At 39.8% G+C, this 19,350-nt stretch overlaps 1 protein-coding gene across 1 annotated transcript in view; it reads left to right on the top strand.

Moving 5' to 3' along the window:
* strc.L (stereocilin L homeolog) overlaps positions 1-16,675 on the top strand; it is a 30,630-nt gene extending 13,955 nt beyond the window's left edge. Inside the window, exons 17-27 of the mRNA XM_041585583.1 lie at positions 484-619; positions 3,163-3,362; positions 5,958-6,048; positions 6,447-6,621; positions 7,224-7,393; positions 7,547-7,702; positions 10,288-10,430; positions 11,334-11,482; positions 13,446-13,543; positions 14,925-15,072; positions 16,356-16,675. Of these exons, the coding sequence (XP_041441517.1) occupies positions 484-619; positions 3,163-3,362; positions 5,958-6,048; positions 6,447-6,621; positions 7,224-7,393; positions 7,547-7,702; positions 10,288-10,430; positions 11,334-11,482; positions 13,446-13,543; positions 14,925-15,072; positions 16,356-16,477 (1,588 nt within the window). The 3' untranslated portion in view covers positions 16,478-16,675. The remainder of the gene's footprint in view (positions 1-483; positions 620-3,162; positions 3,363-5,957; positions 6,049-6,446; positions 6,622-7,223; positions 7,394-7,546; positions 7,703-10,287; positions 10,431-11,333; positions 11,483-13,445; positions 13,544-14,924; positions 15,073-16,355) is intronic.
* The last annotated feature ends 2,675 nt before the right edge of the window (positions 16,676-19,350 follow it).

The raw sequence follows: 19,350 nt of genomic DNA, 5'->3' as shown, positions 1-19,350 counted from the left end.
CATCAAATCTGTTGCCTTGCTTTTCCACAGTTTTATGTCTTTATGGAAGAAGGATTAAATAATTGGAATCTTTCAGATATAATGACTTTCGTATATAAGATGTAGTGTTTAGTGATTCACCACTTAGCAGGGTCAGAACTAGGGTTAAGCAGAAGAGACATCTGCCTAGGGTGCAACTGTTGGGGGGGCACAGTTTCAGTTTTTTACCAGCCTAGTGTTTTAGATGCTGGGATCTGATAAGAGAATTTCCTCCATATAAGGTATAATAGGTAAAAAGTGGAAGACCAAAAGAATTTTATAAGCAGGAGCCATAAATACTGTATGCATTTCAGCTGAGGTCTGTTACAAAATGTTTCTAGTAAGAAAACACATTGCAATAAATATTGCAAATGCCATAATCATAGAGTTGCAGCCAGTGGGATCACCTGTGGACAGAACAGTCCCATAATCATTGTGTTATTGTATCTCTATTCCTCTATTTAGTGTGAAGTTAATTGCCAGTCTTTCCAATGAATCAATGAAGCAGTTCTTAGAACATGTCCATAAACACCCTAGAAGTATCTTGGAGCTTCCACTTCATAAGAAAACTGCACTGGCCCAAAGAGCTCTACATGTTTTGGTAAGACAATGGAGCAGTTGCTTTCTTATTATACTGTTAGTTTTCATATTTAATTCTTATCCACCCAGCTGCCATATCAGCACCACTTGCATGTAGTGGAAAAAAAAGCTGAAATAGATCAAAAGGAAGCATTTCTCCTTGGACAAACCATCTGTTTTACAAAGCCTTTTCAGTCTTATTTATAATACATGTTACATTGTGGTACATTAAACCATCAGTTGTGTTCATAGGCATTAATCTGGTTTTGTGGTATGGTACTGAAACTGACACTGATGATTTCATGTTTATGGTATTATTTGGCTGCTATGCTTATGTACATTTTATGAACTATGATGAATCAGGATCGGTTTCCCCAGGTGCCAGTAGATGTTGCCTTCAGTTAATAAGCATACTCTCCATGACAGCTGTCAGTAGAAACCTATATTGAGATGCTCCTGCAATGTGTTCCCAGAGGATGTTACTTCCCATTGCCCTTAAGATTATCATCATGGTGTAGACCTTCTCACCATTTAGGGGTGATTGTCTAGAGATTTTCGATCTTAGCCCAGATCAATCTACTCATCTACCTTTATCACATAAATCCTCTGTTACAATAGTTACAAGTGTAAACTGTTTCTCTGGTGGCCATAGATGTAACAATTATGATCTTTCTTGGAAAAGATGTTTCCAAGAAAGATTGTTTGTTTCAATACACACGTGTAGAGATAAATCATCATTTATACAAGTAGAAATAATAGAGTTTTACCTGTATCTGATGATTCAGCACTAACAACGGACGATGTTGGGGTGCCTTTAAAGGCACCCTATCAAAATCTTCCGTCCAGCCTGATTGACAAGCCAACCGATATTTAAGTGTTCTGCCAATATCGGCCGGCTCTTTTCCCACTATACACACACACTGAATATAGTACGAAAAATTGTTTCATACGATATTATCTGTGCGTCTATGGCCACCTTTAGGCTCTGCCAAAGAAGTCCATCAGTTTAAGCTGGCCATAGATGCAAAGATCCGATCGTATGAATCATCATACGATCGGACTTTCCCATCTCCCGACCCGCCACTAACCATTCAGATCAAAGTCTTACCAGTCAGAACAGATCAGCAATGTTCTGCCCCGGACAGCAATCGTACGATATCTATGTCCAACCAAAGCTAGTGACAGTCTCCCACTGAAAATCGTACGATCGGCAATACACGCAGAGATATTATCGGCAGCCGACAGAAACCTGTCCGATCGACCAAACGACCGATCTCCGCCGGACGAAAAATGTCGGGACTCTCCACACACGGTCCGAAAATCGTACGAATCCTCGATTCGTACGATCAGATCTTTGCGTCTATGGCCAGCTTTAGGATTACTACCTGCCTTCCCTGTGTATTGTACTACATCTCAGCAACCTTTAATAATCCCAGAGGCGATATTGGATAATTAGGTCCAGCCAATCTCTGCAGGTCCCTTTTTTAAAATACTTTTCCCTTACTTTTGATTGAGTATTAGCCTGAGTGCTGTGTGTTGTCCTGGCTCTCACTTGTACTTGTATCCTGATCTTCTTGATGTGTGAATTCTTAATCAAGTACCTGAGTTTCTGACCTTGACCTGTCCTCATCTCTGCTTGTTTGCTGCTGGTCCTGACCTCAGTGGTTTTATTCCTTACTCTTGCCTTGTCATTGTCAGTCCTTTACTTTACCTGCTCCATCCTGACTTAAACTCATCCTGTACTTCACCCTCTAGCTTGATCTCTGTCATGTCCTGGAATTTGCTTGGTCTGTGTTGTCCCTGTCCAGTCCTGTACTTCACTGCTCTATTCTTTCCAAAGTATCTTCTCTGGGCCCCTTCTGTCGCATTGCCTGACAGCCTTAACAACAATCTGATTCTCAGTTCAGGGCAAACCCTGGCAGTTAAGATTTCTTAGTGAACTACAAGGAAGTACAAACTCACTCAGGAAATATTTCCATAGCAAACCATTGGTAGCCCTTAAATCAGTACAGAAAAACACAGTAAGGGAACAGCATGATATTATAAGGTATAGACAGTCAAAAGTAAGAAGCTGATACCATTGAAAGTGGACTTGTGGATTCAATAAATACGTTTATTATTATTATTATTATTATTATTAATTATTATTATTATTATTATTATTATTATTATTATTATTATTAGTATTATTATTAATAATAATAATAGTATTATTATTATTTCTAATAATAATAATAGTATATATTATTAAACCAAGGTAATATAGCCTTGTGTCTAAATATCAGACTAATTTGGCTATTTAAATGAACAAATAAATAATATAATAATTGCTATCAGTATCTTACATTGCTCTAGCCACAGTGACTGCAGCTACTAATGCCCAACTTGTGCTGAGGTGCTGTCATGTTGGTTTATACTAAATTTAAGGGCAGAAAGGGTTCAGGGTCCCTTCTGTATCTTTTACCCTGGTTCCTTGAGAAGTGTAGAACCATGATTCTACTTTATATCCTAAGCGTGAATATGGATAACAAATAGACAATTAACTCTGGCTGTATTCTTTGCTAGCAAAGTCATGTGAATGGAGTGATTACTGTGGAAGACTTGGATCTGCTGGGGCCTTTAATTGGGTTTGTGGGAGAAGAGAACATTGCACACATTAACAGGAGACACTTGCTGCCAAACCTGGAGGAGCTGGCTTCATATTGCCTTTCTGACGATTTCATAAGCCAACTGGGAAACATGTTAACAGAAGAGGACATGTTTGGGTATCTATCTATTTATCTATCTACCTATCTGTCTGTCTATTGTATCTATTTTAACAAGCTTCTTTGTATGTCCAATGGTGAGTGGTTATAAAATAATTAGTAATGTTTATTAAAAACAGAAATGCAAGGGCCCATAAACACGTCTGAACCAGAAAAAAACACATTTCCCACTTACATAGAGAGTGTCTATAGTGAATCCTGTGGAAACAGATCATCATCTGCACGTGGGTAGAACTGAATTATATACATATACCACTAGAGGCTCTCTGTGCTCTATACATCAGGCACTATTCCATCTGGCTTCCAAGTAAGACAATGATCAAAGAAGTGAATGGAAGATGTCATTGTCATTGTCTCTCTATAGTGCAGTGGCAGCTTTAGAAGCTATGACACCCACACCTGTGAACTTTGTGCTTTTTAATCTCCTCTGTATTAGGAATATGCAATATTTTAAAGATCTTCTTTTGCTATCAGCATACATAAACCAGCATGTTTGTATCTTTATAGGACTGCTTTAAACTGTAACAAATGTTATTCGCAGACATGAAAGCAGCATGTGTTATTTTGTCATATTTTGGTGGCTAATATCATTAAATTTTGTATAATTAAAAATATGAAAGAAAACAAAAAAAGAAGATTGAGTTTTACAAAGGAAGAAATTTAATTAAAAAACAGGAAGGGTCATTTCCAAACTCTGAAAAGGACACAATGGAGAGCGCATATTAACGCAATTCATTAAAGGAACAGTAACACCAAAAAATTAAAGTCTTTTAAAATAATGAAAATATAATGTACCTTTGTGCTGCCCTGGTACAACTGGTGTGTTTGCTTCAGAAATAGTTTATATAAACAAGCTGCTGTGTAGCCATGGGGGCAGCCATTCAAAGCTGATAAAGGAGAAAAAGCAGAAAGATACAAAGCAGATAACAGATAAGCTCTGGAGTATACAATGGGCTCCTTCAGAATTTATCTGTTATCTACTGTGTATCCTGTGCTTAAATGGCTACCCCCATGGCTATATGGCAGCTTGTTTATATAAACTATAGTTGTGTTTCTGAAGCAAACATGCCAGTTTTACCAGTGCAGAGCAACAGTTATACAATTATAATACACAAAAGCCATGAATATCCTGTAAATTATATCCTTATAAACGGTGAGTTCTGATGTCATCAGTTATAAACGGTGAGTTCTGATGTCATTTCAGTCACATGACTCATTGAAATTTGTGTATTATAATAAATAAAGTACCCCCTGTTGCAAAATATGAGGATATTAGAAGTTACCTCGGAGTTCCATGACCTGTATAAAAACACTCGGCCTTTGGCCTCGTGTTTTTATATGGTCATGAAACTCCTCGGTAACTTATAATATCCTTATATTTTACAAGAGGGGGTACTTTATTCACTATATATTGTCATTTCTATAAAACACTTTCATTTTTTGGTGTTACTGTTCCTTTAAGGTAAAACCCATGCTCCTGCACTTTCACATGGTTGCTAATAATCCTGCCTTTTGTACCTATTGATACAAAGGGACCCTGGAACTACAGACACCTTCACAGCAAGTTCTGTTAATAGACTTACACAGCATTGGACTGGGAATTGTGAAGCCCACTGGTGCTGTCGCCTCAGCAACCCCCCCCCCCCATCAGCCAGTGTTTCAGGGTCTGGGTTGCCCAAGTTTTTTTTTCTGGTCTTTTGACCAGGCCATTTCCCAACCTGGACTTGCACCAAGCAAATCAGATGAACTCCTGTTCCAGAAGTGAATTGTTAGACCTGACTTTTGATTTGCGTCAAACTTAGACTGGGGTCACAATCACACTGGAAATATGTGGAAAATCCTGCATTCTAGGGAAAACCATGGAGTTTGCAGCAGAGAAAACACAGACTTGTGTTGCAATTGTGCTAAAATTATGGGGAAAAATCAAGAAGATTTGTGTCCAAAATTGCCCCTTCTGTTCACAACAGCAGACTGGCGCAAACGGGACCATCACAAAGTGAATGATGCAGTTTTAATAATGATTTTATCTGAAAGAAAAACATCCGAAGGCACAAGCCTTACGAGTTTGGTGCCAAAGAGTGGTGGTTACATAAATAAATGACCCTTATGCATTCGTAATTTAACATAAACATATATCAACTATCATAGTTAGTGCATAGTGTATTTGTGAAACAGGCTCAGTTATATACATCTTAACTCTTGTAAATGAGCAGTACATTATTGGTTTATAAAGAAAAAGTGCTGTGCTGAAATATGAAGGATCCCTTCCCCTGTGTATTTTAGTGAGGTTTAGCTCCCACTTCCCCATCCTACCAAGCACTTTCAACACAGAGATTTCACTTTAGATTAGATTAATTTATACTAATTGTAATATTCAATTGAAGAGAATCTAAGGGTCCAGAGATTAAAAGTTTTCTAGAAAGGAGGGGAATTAGGCAAACTAATGAAAATATACTATTGACCATTGTGTCTGAAGAGCTAAGATGTTTGCAAGTTCAATACATTTATTTAAATTAATCTTTTTATTTTATTATTTGACACCATGTGAATGCACCTCCTTTGTTGCAACTTACATTTTATATTCTGTTTGTTTAGGCATCCCACACAGTGGACAAGGACAGATATAGAAACTGTAGGGAGGCTGATTTTCTATCTAACATCTGAAAATATTAATTTGCTACCCAAGGTAAGGTTTGCCTGATATATTACGGGAAGACAGTTATGGCAGGAACACAGTAAACTGATTGATTTAATGTGCATGTGGCAGTCATTTTAATGAAGAGCATTCAAAATAGAGGGGAGGGCAAAGGTTGTGGTACTGGCTATAAAAGGCCTTTCTCTTTAATAAAATTGAAATTATGAAGCCAAATCAGGAACGAAGGTGTAAATACCAAAATATCTACTGGTTTTCCCGCAATGATACAATAGGTACTTTGTAATTGTAATTAGGCAGTTGTGCCAGCCAAATGTCCCTCTCATAATGGGAGCCCGGTGCAACAGTCCTATCAACCTTAGCTTAACGCTGGCCCTGGACACAAACTCAGCACAGAGAGAAACACATGAAAGTGCTTTTACTGTTCCCAGGATGTGTTGGCCCGAGATACACTGGAATGGGTTTTGGAGAGACAGAGGCTGTGGGAGGACAGCGAGACAGGGAAAATATGTACAAAGCAAAGTGCAATTCTTCAGGACAAAATAAAGAAAAACAAAGTGATCGTAACATCTTTCATGTCAAAGACCCGCTTAAGAGGCAATCGAGGTGAACATTCACTTATCTGAAATATTTTCTGTTTATGCACTCAGAAATAATGATTTGATTAGATTTAATAGTGATATCCATTGTAATATATGTTGGTTTTAATTTAAAATGTGTTTGTTTTTACATTTTTTACAAGCTCCGCCATCCTTGTCTCAGCAAGTTCGGGGATACCACATGCTCCCCCACATGGCCTCTCTGACTTATAATAGCCTTATATTTTACAATAAGGGGTTCATTGTTCACTATATTATCCATGATTTATTTAGTACTAGCATATACTTCACAGAGATTCTTCATTAACAGAAGTGGCTGCCATGGGGAACTAAAGCCCTTGCCACCAGAGTATCAGTATTAGTATGATATTAGTATGATTTTCTGTTCTGTAGTAAACCCTATACTCAAAGTCTGAATTTGTATCAGTTTAAACTGTAGAAAACCATATTTCCAACGTGTGAATTTGCTAAACTAGAAATATTGTCAAAAGACTTTGCATGAAAAATGCCCACACCTTGGCTATAAGTCCTTTAGATACTAGAACCATTTCTAGGAAAGGCAGTTGTGCAGTGGCCACACCAGTATTATGAATGACCTTCTCCCCACAGAACCCATCCCCACATGTGCAGATATGAGAATAACCTTCCCCTCGGCATGGACTGCTGCTCAGATCACTGGCATGTCTGCGTCTGACTTTCAAGACTGTCTGGGGTTAATAAGTCGAGATACTGACCTCACAGCTGAACAGGCCAAGGCTGCACTGGCAAGAGTTAAGCAGGTAAACATGGCTCCAGCCATTTTCTGATTGTCTTGGTACTTTGTGTTTTAATCCTTTTTGTTACTAGTCAATACTATTCTGGGAAAAGGCCCCAAATGAGTCAATATTCAAAGCGAGAAAGCAATGTAACGTCTGTGATATTATGCACTACAGCTGTTCGGCCCTGTGAAAAGCATGAGTCCAGTTCAGATCCTACAGATGGGCCACCTGACCACACACGTTAATGAAAAAGAACTGCAAGAGATGGAGATCCCAGACTGGGGGATAGTAACATATCTCAGCCAAATGGAAAACTGGACTCCTAAACAAGTATGTTTGACTGCAAAGCTATTTGAAAACATTAAACAAGGCCAGTTATTGCTAACGTAACCTCCATCTGTAATTATTTTCTTGAGAAAATTACTATCGAGAATACTTGAGACTTAGGGGGGGGTTATTTACCAAAACTCTAATTTAACTCATATTTTTATTAAACCAAGCTCAACCAAATTCCCATTCATGATTTTATCTTATTTATCAATAAAAAAACTCAAAAAGTTGGGTTGGGAAAAAAATATATAAAATTGAAAGAAAACTTGAATGGTACTAATTTTTTAGGATTTGATGGCCAAATTACTCGGTTTCTTTGGGTTATTGCCCAAAAATTTTCAGATTATCGGATGAAACCCAGAGCAGACCACAATATCTTCAAATTGACCGTGACAGGTTTGAGATAGTGAATTTTCTGATTCTGACTTTTATGCAGCTTCGAGGTATAATACATTTCTAAAAAAATTTAGTTTTTTCTCTAAAAATTTTTTGCCCAAAAACCTTGACTAAAAAGCGTTTTATAAATAACCTCCTTGGTGTTTTTCAGATAAGGGGTGTTTCTGTAATTTCATACCTTAAGTTGGCTAGAAATCATGTAAACATTAAATAAACCCAATAGGATTGTTTTGCCTCCAATATGGATTTGTGCATCTTTGTGGAATTAAGTACAAGGTACTGTTTTATTATTACAGAGAAAAATAAACCAATTTAAAGAACTTTAATTTTTTGCTTGAAATAAGCAGGGTAATTGTCTTCCTGTAATTTTGAGCTTTCTGGATAATCCGATACCTAGGGCTTAAATGGGTTGTTCACCTTCAAACAACTAGTTGTTTTCAGTTAGATGACCAGAAATAACGACTTTTTCCAATTACTATCTATTTTCTATGTGTCACCGTTTTTCTAATATTGAAGTGTAAAGTGTAATTTTTCACCTTCTAAAGCAGCTTTGGGGGGGGTCGCCGACCCTATAAACTGTTCTAAATTGATACATTTAGTTGATACATTTCTTATCTTAGTCCCTGCTGAGCAGAATCTCCAGTTTCATTACAGGCAGCTGTTAGAATAGATACAATAGTTGCTAATACTCCAGAGATGCTGCTGAGAAATGTATTAACTAAATCAGGGGTCAGCAACCTTTACTATCAAAAGAGCCATTTTGCCCCTCTCCCACTAAAGAAAAATAGTCTGGAGCCGCAAAACATAACACAGCTTATAAACTTTTTTAACCTTTTTTTAATTTTAACTGTTACAACAATAGAATACAACAATCAGAAGTGCATTGTGTATATGCAGGGCTAGTAACTATACAGAAAATGATGCGATTCGCATCGGAGCTCACCCAGTGTTGCTGTGTCCTCCTGGTCGCAGCCTGTGTGAGACGCCAGCCACTTCCCGCCGGTATTCAATGTAAGACACTCGGTATTCTCATCACATTCGGCGCTGATCCAGGATACGGTATGCAGGCAACAGCATCGGTGTAAAAGGTTAGGCTTTATTTCAACACACACATGAATGAGGATTACAGCGGTGGGTATACAGGGCTGACTGACTTACGCGTTTCTTGCCGGATCTCCCGCACTTCCTCAGAGTCGCATATGTATGTATGTATATGCAGGGCTACTTTGAAATAAATTAAACACTGAATAGCCCAATTAAATGCTAGTGTTCTCATCTGTTTAATGTGACTTCTGTTTCTGAAGCTCCATGCTGATCATCTCTCTCTTGTCTCGTGTGACCGCGGTAAGGACCATGATGAATCATCTTGCTGTGGCTTGGTCTTGCCATTCCTGGGACGTCTATACAGCCCTCGAACCTGCTGGCGGCTTCCTGAGTGTGCTTACCATGGTCGCACACTCAAGAAGCCACCAGCAGGTGCAAGGGCTGTGAATACGACCTGACAGGCAAAGCCGCAAGACTGAGCCGCAGCAAGCAGGATGAAGAGCCGCATGAGGCTCTGGAGCCGCAGGTTCCCTACCCCTGAACTAAATGTTGCAAAAATTTTTAGTTTAGAGTCTGCACCTGAATTACTGAGCTGCCAGATTTAAACACCAGAGACAGGAACATTAAACTTTAAATTTAAAAATAAATAATGAAAACTAATTAAAACAATCTGAAAACAATTGAACTGAAAAAAGTGTTTGGAAGGTGAACAACCCCTTTAAGGTACCGGTGGGCCAAGGGCAAAGCTTTTATTGGTGGGATCCCACTGCACAGAATAAAGTGAGTTATTTATAGGTAGAAAACATCTTCCTAAAACATTAACCCTTTATGTGCCGGCGAACATTTTGTCTGGATTGCATTTTGAGCAATGCCTCACTGACAGGCAATAAAAACAAAAACACCTGAATTTAAAGGGTTAAATGTCTCAGAAACTATTGGATAATTTATAAAAAGCAAGCCTATCAACATAGAAACTGCTTCATTAAAAAAAAAAAACACACACACAAATTGGGGGGATTCGTTTAATCACAATGGTGGTTCTCCTTTGAAACCATTCATGTATTGCATCAGGGTGGCAGTTGATTCATGTAATCTGATTTGCTCATTTCTATGACCCATTCTGACCCCTCAACCTTTTTTCAAAGATGAAGATATTAGTATCATCCATTCTCCGTCAGATGAGAAAATCTGTGTCCAGCCTAGATCTAACTGAGCTGACAGCGCTTGGACACCTGATCTGTGGGCTTGGAGTAGAAGACTTAAAGAAGATAAGCAAGCGTGAGTTCAGGTTGGTCAGTTACACTTGTTTTCATTAACTACATGTTATTTAATAGATAAATATATAAAACTGGCAAAAAAAAAAAAAAAAGAGGTTATCGTGTGTCAAAGTCATACCGTTTCCTGTACGGAAATTGTCTATGGGGTGATGTGAATATGTAGCCATCAATAAAGTTGTCAAATGTAGTAACATTATACTGAAGTTGCATTATTTGAATAACATGTCAAATTTATATTAGCAAAAATATGTGTCCCCTCATGGTAATAGCCAAAACAGTCTCATCAGGTCTGAGTTAAAAAAATATACTTCAGAAATATTTTTCTCTCAAAGGATAAAATCCTTTATAACTAAATTTGATTAGTATTATAGCCATAGGGCCCTATTTGCAAAATACATAATAATACTGATCAAATTTAGTCAAAACTATAAACTATATTTGAATTTGTATTCAGCCGTGCTTCTTTTAATCTGACTGCCCAGGTCATAGCATATGAATTTAGGATTTATTTTGTAGGAAAGAAACTGAATAAATCAGAAAAAAATGGCAATTGTATTGAGTAATAGACAAGATAAGAGGGCACAAAGGGTACTAAGGGGCACACACTCATGCTCCTTGGTATTCATTCAAGAAGCACTGTGGGAGTCTTATTATGCTATTCACCTTGTGGTATAAAAAAGGGGTAAATCACTTATATGCTTCCCCTCTTCATAAAAACAGAGCTACTGAATGCAAGCAGTGTTGTATTCATTCTGGAGCTCAAGGACCTGTGTTGCTATTGTCAAGTAGCATGGGTTGATGGGTTACTACCTTTTTTTTTAGATTTGCACCCTGACCCACAACTGGTAAAAGTATTTCTTCTTAGTAGCTTTTGTGGGCAACACACGTGCCTGATAATGTGTATGTTCCTGCAGTCAGGCTGCTGTATATGTGGGTTCCCTCAAACTCAAATGTTCTGAGACTCAGATGGAAACCCTGGCGGAACTCCTGACATCCAGTTCAGCTTTTGGAGTGGTGAGCAGATGGGGCTGTGAGATCTTCACAGAGATTGGAACTCTTGCAGGTAAGAAAATGTTTACATTGCTTTTCTCCATTGCTGGAGCTACTCTTCATTTAGAGCAAAGAGTCATGTGGCTATCCTCATGAATACAGCACTGTCAGCAGGGAGGCACATAGTAATATTAAGTGATGCCTAAGTGTAACTGTCAAAAGCATAAGGGTAAGGGCACACTTGGCGATTCAGGGAGATTTAGTCGCCTGGCGACTAATCACCTCGTCTTTGCGGCAATTATCTCCCCGATCGCCTTCCCTCTGTCTTGCGCTGGCTATAATGAAAAGCTTGCTGCATGGCACACAATGCGCTTTTTATTCCGAAATCGCCCGAAGTTGCCTCATGAGGAAGCAAGACAGAGGGAAGGCGTTCGGGGAGATTAGTCGCTGCAAAGACGAGGCGATTAGTTGCCAGGCGACTAAATCTCCCCGAATCGCAAGGTGTGCCCTAACCCTAAAGCTTTTATGTACACAGACATGTGTGTATCCGCCCTGACAGGCAAGGTATCAATGTGTGCAGACATATAGTGTGAATTTTTGCCACACAGGACAATGCCATGCCTGATACACAGAGGAACGGAAACGGCAAATTGGCTTTTCTACACCAGGGGAAAACACAGACACAGCCCTGTGCACTTAGCCTTAAAGGAGAATTCAACCCTAAAGTTAAAAGACCCCTACCCCCTACCCTACATAGACCCCCCTCCCTCCTCCCCCCAGCCTATGTGTTACCCCGGGCAAATGCCCCTAATGTGTTACTCACCCCTCAGTGCAGATTCAGGCATTGGAGTTCATGGGCGCCATCTTCTTCTCTTCGGTAGTCTTCGGAATGAGATTGGAGCAATTTTCTGTTTCGCCACAACTGCGCATATGCCGAAACTCACGAAAATTGCTACAGTGCCGGTCTCATTACTAAGATTACAGAATTGGCTGAAGATGGTGCCTACGTTAGGGGCATTTTCCCGGGGTAACAATGGGGGTTGGGGAGAGGAGGGATGGCGGTCTTTGTAGGGTAGGAGGTAGGGTTTTTTTAACTTTAGGGTTGAATTCTCCTTAAGGGCAGAGACACACAATCAGATTCAGGGAGATTAGTCGCCCAGCGACAATTCTCTTCTTCTTCGGGGTGACTAATCTCCCTGAACTGCCTCCCGTCGGCCTCCCGTAGGCTAGAATGAATGTAAATGGCTGGTGGGATGGCACTCAAAGCGCTTAATTTTCCGAAGTTGTTCGTAGTTGCCTCACAAGGAAACTTCGGGCGACTTCAGAAAACAAATCAATCCGAGTCCCGCCAGTAACTTACATTCTGGCCGGTGGGAAGTTTTGAGTTTTACCACCAGCGATTCACATTATTGCAGATGGGAAAGTTGTACTGGAGATTTCACGAGATCAGTCGCCTGCAGAAGCAAAGTTTTATTGCTATTAATTCATCTCCTGGTGTGCTTAAAAACAGAGACACATGGTCAGATTCGGGGAGATTAGTCGCCCCGAAGAAGAGGAGATATGTCGATGGGCGACTAATCTCCCCGAATCTGACCATGTGTCTCTGTTCTTAAGCACACCAGGAGATGAATTAATAGCAATAAAACTTTGCTTCTGCAGGCGACTGATCTCGTGAAATCTCCAGTACAACTTTCCCATCTGCAATAATGTGAATCGCTGGTGGTAAAACTCATGTGTCGCTTCAATCTCCCAAAATTGATTGAAGTTTCCTCTTGTAGCAGCTTCAATTCATTTTGGGAGATTGAAGGTTTTACCACCAGTGATTCACATTATTGTATATGGGAAAGCTTTTACTGGAGATTTCAGGAGATTAGTCACCCGCAGAAGCAGAGATTTAGGTGTGCCATTGTCCTAAATAGTCCCAAAGAGAATGAACATAACATCAACACAAAGAGACATAAACTTGATAAAGCTACATATAGTACTATGTCTGGAGAGTTTGTATATTAACAAAATTCCCTGTGATGACTCTTTAGCTGGCCTTCCTGACATCGTACTGTCCTCTGTTATAAGAGACCAGATTAAAGGACTAACCCCAAGTGCTATCTCCCTCATACCTGCGCAGAAATTTGCCGTGAGTAAAATACATTTATCTAGTACATATTTATGATATAGTTATCATCTTTCACCTTTTTCATCTGTTTTTGATATATCACTGTAAATCCTTTGCTGATTCTTGCTTGCTTTGTCATCCCCTATGTATCCTTGCATTTTTTTAGAAAAGCCTGACAGGGGCAGATTTATCCAAATGTGAGTTTAGAGCTTAATAAATAAAAACTCACCCACATTCTATTCATTCCTATGGGATTTTTAGAAGTGTATTTATCACCGGGTGACCGTTAGAACTCAACATTTCATAAATACACTTCCAAAAATCCCACAGGACTGAATAGAACATGGGTGAGTTTTCTATTTATTAAAATATATCACGGATGTTCAACCTGCAGACATTTTGCTGGCTTTTATCTGTCAGTGAAAGTTTGGGAGATGCAGTTGAAGAACAGCCTGAGGGCTTCAGATTGGACATGCCTAATACATAGGCGACAAATTTTTCCAGAATATAAATCCTTTGTACTGTTATCCTTTTTTGTAGTTTTTCCTCTTATGCTAGGGTCAAATGCACATGTCCTTTCTGCCCTATGCTGGAACTCAGGCTTGTGGGAAATGGGCTCTTTAAATGAGAACTAAACCCTAAAAATGAATATGGTTAAAAATGCCATATTTTATATACCGGACTTATTGCACCAGCCTAAAGTTTCAGCTTCTCAATAGCAACAATGATCCAGGATTTCAAACTTGTCACAGGGGGTCACCGTCTTGGAAATTGTCTGCGACACTCACATGCTCAGTGGGCTCTGAGCAGCTGTTGAGAAGTTAAGCTTAGGGGTCGTTGTAAATTATCAAGCAGAAAATGAGGTTGGACCATAATATAAGCTGATGCTACAGGACTGATTATTAAATTATGATGCTAATTGCACTGGTTTCTGTGCTGCCATGAAGTAATTATCTGTATTAATGACTAATCAGCCTTATATTGTGACATTTCTATTCTATGTGTATTTTATATTGTGAGTGGGTCCCTAAACTCAGTAAGTGACAGCAGCACAGAGCATGTGCAGTGAATCAGCAGAAAAGAAGATGGGGAGCTACTGGGGCATCTTTGGAGACACAGATCTTTACTGCTAAAGGACTGTGGTTGCCTCAGGCTAGTATAGCCCAAAACATAATGTACAACATTTCTACTTTACTTCTTGCTCTAGTTCTCCTTTAAGGAACTAGTAATGAAGGGATTATACAACAGTTATGATTTTATTCTCATCCAGCTCTTACCAGTATCTCATTACAAGTGACACTCTGTCTGGAAGCTTCTAATAGAACCTTCAAACTGTGTGAGGCTTACTCTAACTATAATATAATTCAGCAAACTAACAGTGACAGGATATTTTTCACGTCAGGTTGTATTTAGTCCTGCTCAGCTTTCCGTCTTCACCAGCGATCAGGCTGCCGCAGTGACACCTGAGCAATATGACCATCTCAACTACCAACAACGTCAGGCCTTATCTACTGCAAAGTATGAGGGAGACGTTCATCAGGATCCTCGAGGTACTGCACAGTGGCAAATTTAAAGGGCACTTTGGCACATAATATGGAACTGCGTGCAGCTGTACTTGCAGATCTCACCTTAACAAATACTTACACAGGTCAATACTACAGCCTTTTATATATGAACCCAGTGCACATTTAACCAAATTGGGCAAATTTAGGGGGTCTGTGTCATTGTTGGTATCCGGACACATCTTTAGACAAAAGTCTCCAGACACCCTAACATCTAAAATTACATCTTCAGCATGAAACTCTCTGTAATGTCAGAGTAAGAACTATTTGAAGGGAGAGAAATAACATCACCATGTGCAGGGCCATTGATTAGAGTGGTGTAAAGTTACCGCAATTAGAGTGAAAACTGGCATTTTGCCCCTGGCAGTCTGATGGAAAAGTCTTGGTTTGGAGGATGCCAGGTGAACACTACCTGACTGAATGCATTCAATTAGGGGAACATAAATATTGGATAGGGGCTGTTTTCCATGGTTTGGTTCCAGTGAAAGCAAACCTTAAGGCTACAGCTTAATATGACAATTCCATACTTCTTATTATGTAGCAACGGTTTGAGGAAGACTTTCTTCTGTTTCACCATAATAATGCCCCAGTGCACAAAGCAAGGTCAGCTAATATGGCTGAATGGAAACAATTTAATATTAATACCCTAGGTTTGGGAATGAGATTTTGGGCAGGATATGTCTGGCTACTGGCCATACAGTTTATATACTAATATGTATAGAAACTGATATTTCCACTGCATGCAGGGTCAGACTGGGCCGGCGGGGCATGGCCGCAAGAAGAAGAAGGTAGGCACTGGAGGCCACGTTGTGGCTTGGGGGCCAGAGGGGGCTTTGCGTCGAGGGTGGGGGCCCCCCAGTCCGATGCTGACTGCATGGGTACTACAGGATTACTAGGATTACTATTCCTGTCCGGAATAGCAAGGGGGTGCCAGTGAGGAGCGTCGGGTTGCTGAGGGCAGGTGGGGATATAAAGATCCCAATGAGGGCAGAGGATCAGGAGCGGCCCAGTGATGTTAAGGAGGTAATACCATGGAAGTATCCTATGAATAAGAAATGGCTGTTGATGGGGAAGTAATGGTCATTATGGAATGCTCTGGACATTTGGTTATTTGTGTCTGACCCGGATATCCATATTGCTGTTGGAAAATAAACAAACCCTTATTGTTTAAGAAGTGGTTGCCTATTTCTCTCCTGCTACAGTATGTTATGGGACACCTGTCTACACAGGTACACAATGTTTGTCTAATGATGTGCTTCCTCCATTTTCAGGAGAGAACAGTGGCACGATTGCCTGGAGATGGAATCCGGCTGTGTATCTCATGACGCTTCTCCTGTTCGTGAAGTTCATTTCCCAGCCTCGTTGGTTGGAGTTTTATGAGATGTTTTTGTAAAACAATACTTATGGGACCAATGTGAGTTTATAATAAAGCTGTGCACATACAGAAAGCCAATCTCATTGTGTTTCACTATAGCAAAGCCTTCCTGCTGCTTGTATGGTGCATTATACATTGCCTGACATAATACATTCATTGTCATAAGAAAATGCTAGATTCCTAAGAGGAGATAATCATAACCATGTCATAATCAACAACATATGTGAGCCCAGTATATTTGTACAGGGAGTGGGGTGTTTTTTTGTGTAAACAATAAAGGTGTGCTGGCAGTGGCAAAACTAGAGTTTGGGGGCCCCCCTGCAGACAAACATGGGGAGCCCCCTCTACCTCGGAGATCTAACAAAGCACATGTATACCTTTCAACACTTTCAAAAAAAATCCCAGACTTGCCAGTAAGGCCACTGCAAATATATCCAATGATCACTCCATTAACTCCAGACTTGCCAGTAAAACGACTACAGAAATGACCTCTGGCCACTGCATTGATAGACTGAAAGCATTACCTCACCAAGCTGAATACCACACTTTTCTTCTTACTGTATTTGCCTCTCTCTCTGCCTCTTCCACCTCAGGGAAACTTCAATGAATAAATCAATGATGGCCGTGTGTTCCACCGTGGCACGCATGGGCATCTTTGATTTATTCTGGCCAGAACGGGAAGGTGAGAAAACCGGTGGCAGCGATGGGGGCCCCTCAGTGGTATGGTGCAGTGCTTCTGGGGCACTATTTATGCCACTTGTGCTGGGGGAGAATATTTCCAATGAAATATGTATTATTTGGCCAACAGTCAGTTATTTTCATGTAAGACATTAGATATGTACATCACGTCATAACAAGGAGTTAGTCAGCTCAGGTAACACAGAGCTCACCACTTCCCTATGTGTCAGGATAGCCCCATAGAAGGGCAAATGGCTGCATCCAAAAAAGGGCATTCACTCCTGAATTTTCCTCCTCTGCAAAGCAGAATGGGGTTTTGTAATAAAAAAAACTATGTTTGCACAGGTGCAGTAACCCATAGCCAATCAGTAGGCAGTAACCCATAGGCAATCAATAGCCAGTAACCCATAGCCAATCAGTAGGCAGTAACCCATAACCAGCGGCCATTTACCGGTCACCTGTTTAAAAAAATAAAAAAATATATATATATATAGACAAATACAAGAGTCCTCTGCACTCAACCCATTATTAATATATTTAAGACCTTGAGACATTTTGTGCATACTGCTACTGAAAAATGCCTTACCCTTTAAACAACACAGGGATTGTTTGTCCATATATTGCAATATATTTAAAGGGATACTGTCATGGGAAAAAACATTTTTTTCAAAATGCATCAGTTAATAGTGCTACTCCAGCAGAATTCTGCACTGAAATCCATTTCTCAAAAGAGCAAACAGATTTTTTTATATTCAATTTTGAAATCTGACATGGGGCTAGACATTTTGTCAATTTCCCAGCTGCCCCATGTCATGTGACTTGTGCCTGCACTTCAGGAGAGAAATGCTTTCTGGCAGGCTGCTGTTTTTCCTTCTCAATGTAACTGAATGTGTCCCAGTGGGACATGGGTTTTTACTATTGAGTGTTGTTCTTAGATCTACCAGGCAGCTGTTATCTTGTGTTAGGGAGCTGTTATCTGGTTACCTTCCCATTGTTCTTTTGTTTGGCTGCTGGGGGGGTAAAGGGAGGGGGTGATATCACTCCAACTTGCAGTACAGCAGTAAAGAGTGATTGAAGTTTATCAGAGCACAAGTCACATGACATGGGGCAGCTGGGAAATTGACAAAATGTCTAGCCCCATGTCAGATTTCAAAATTGAATATAAAAAAATCTGTTTGCTCTTTTGAGAAATGGATTTCAGTGCAGAATTCTGCTGGAGTAGCACTATTAACTGATGCATTTTGAAAAAAATTTTTTTTTCCCATGACAGTATCCCTTTAAGCTGGCCAACTACGTCAAAGTCATCCCATATCTGGCCAGTCCTATGCTCAATTTTCGTCTGATTCATTAAGAATATATACATATATATGGGACTTAGCAATACCTGCCAGCCTTTGAACTGCAACTCCCAGCATCCATAAACAACTCATGGCTGTCAAGGAGTGCAAGAAGTTACACTGTAAACACAAGGGTTGAATACATGTAATGTGCATTTCTAGGGCCCACTTTCTCTACCTATAGCCCTTTTTAAACCCACAACATTATAGTTCAGTAGACTATGAAACCATGAAAATATTCACATCTTTGTTTATAATCTCATGCTGGTTATTCAAATTCATGTCCCTAATAATTCTAGTTGTAGGATGAGAGTGTTTCTTTTGATAAAGGAGCCATTGTTTGAGCAAGCTGTTCACTTTAGGACACTGAGACTGAGAAAATAAATGTTCTGTGTTAGACAGCAGTGGTTGGCTGCCCTGTCAGTGGCATGCATAGGGTGCATTGTTTAGACTGCAATGTAGAAGTAAGTGGGCACCTGATAATTACAGAGAGCTGAAGTAGCACAATGTACTCACAATCAGACACCCACACTTACAGTTTGTGCTCCTGCCATTCTCCCCTCTTGTAAATACACGCACTTGCATACATACTGGATTACTTATGAGACAGAGAACCAGGGAATGTGCATTGATAAAGCTGCCTACACTGGAGCTCTCATACCTGTCCTGTATGGAAGAGTTTTCTTTTCTGTTTCTATGGAGACTTTTTCTATTTTAAGGTTTAGCATTTATTTTTAGCCACATGTGATTTTGTAATCATGCACTAAAAAAAACAGCATTATCAAATGCACTGCTCCTTAATACAATGTTGACCGGACCCTTTAGTTGTTATTGAACTAAAACTTTCAGCCTTCCCTTGACTGACTCCAGGGGGCA

Source organism: Xenopus laevis, chromosome 3L, assembly GCF_017654675.1.
Source record: "Xenopus laevis strain J_2021 chromosome 3L, Xenopus_laevis_v10.1, whole genome shotgun sequence".
In the NCBI taxonomy this organism is placed as follows: Eukaryota; Metazoa; Chordata; class Amphibia; order Anura; family Pipidae; genus Xenopus; species Xenopus laevis.
Note: the sequence above shows the minus strand (reverse complement) of the source record. Positions and strands in the feature narration are given on the sequence as shown.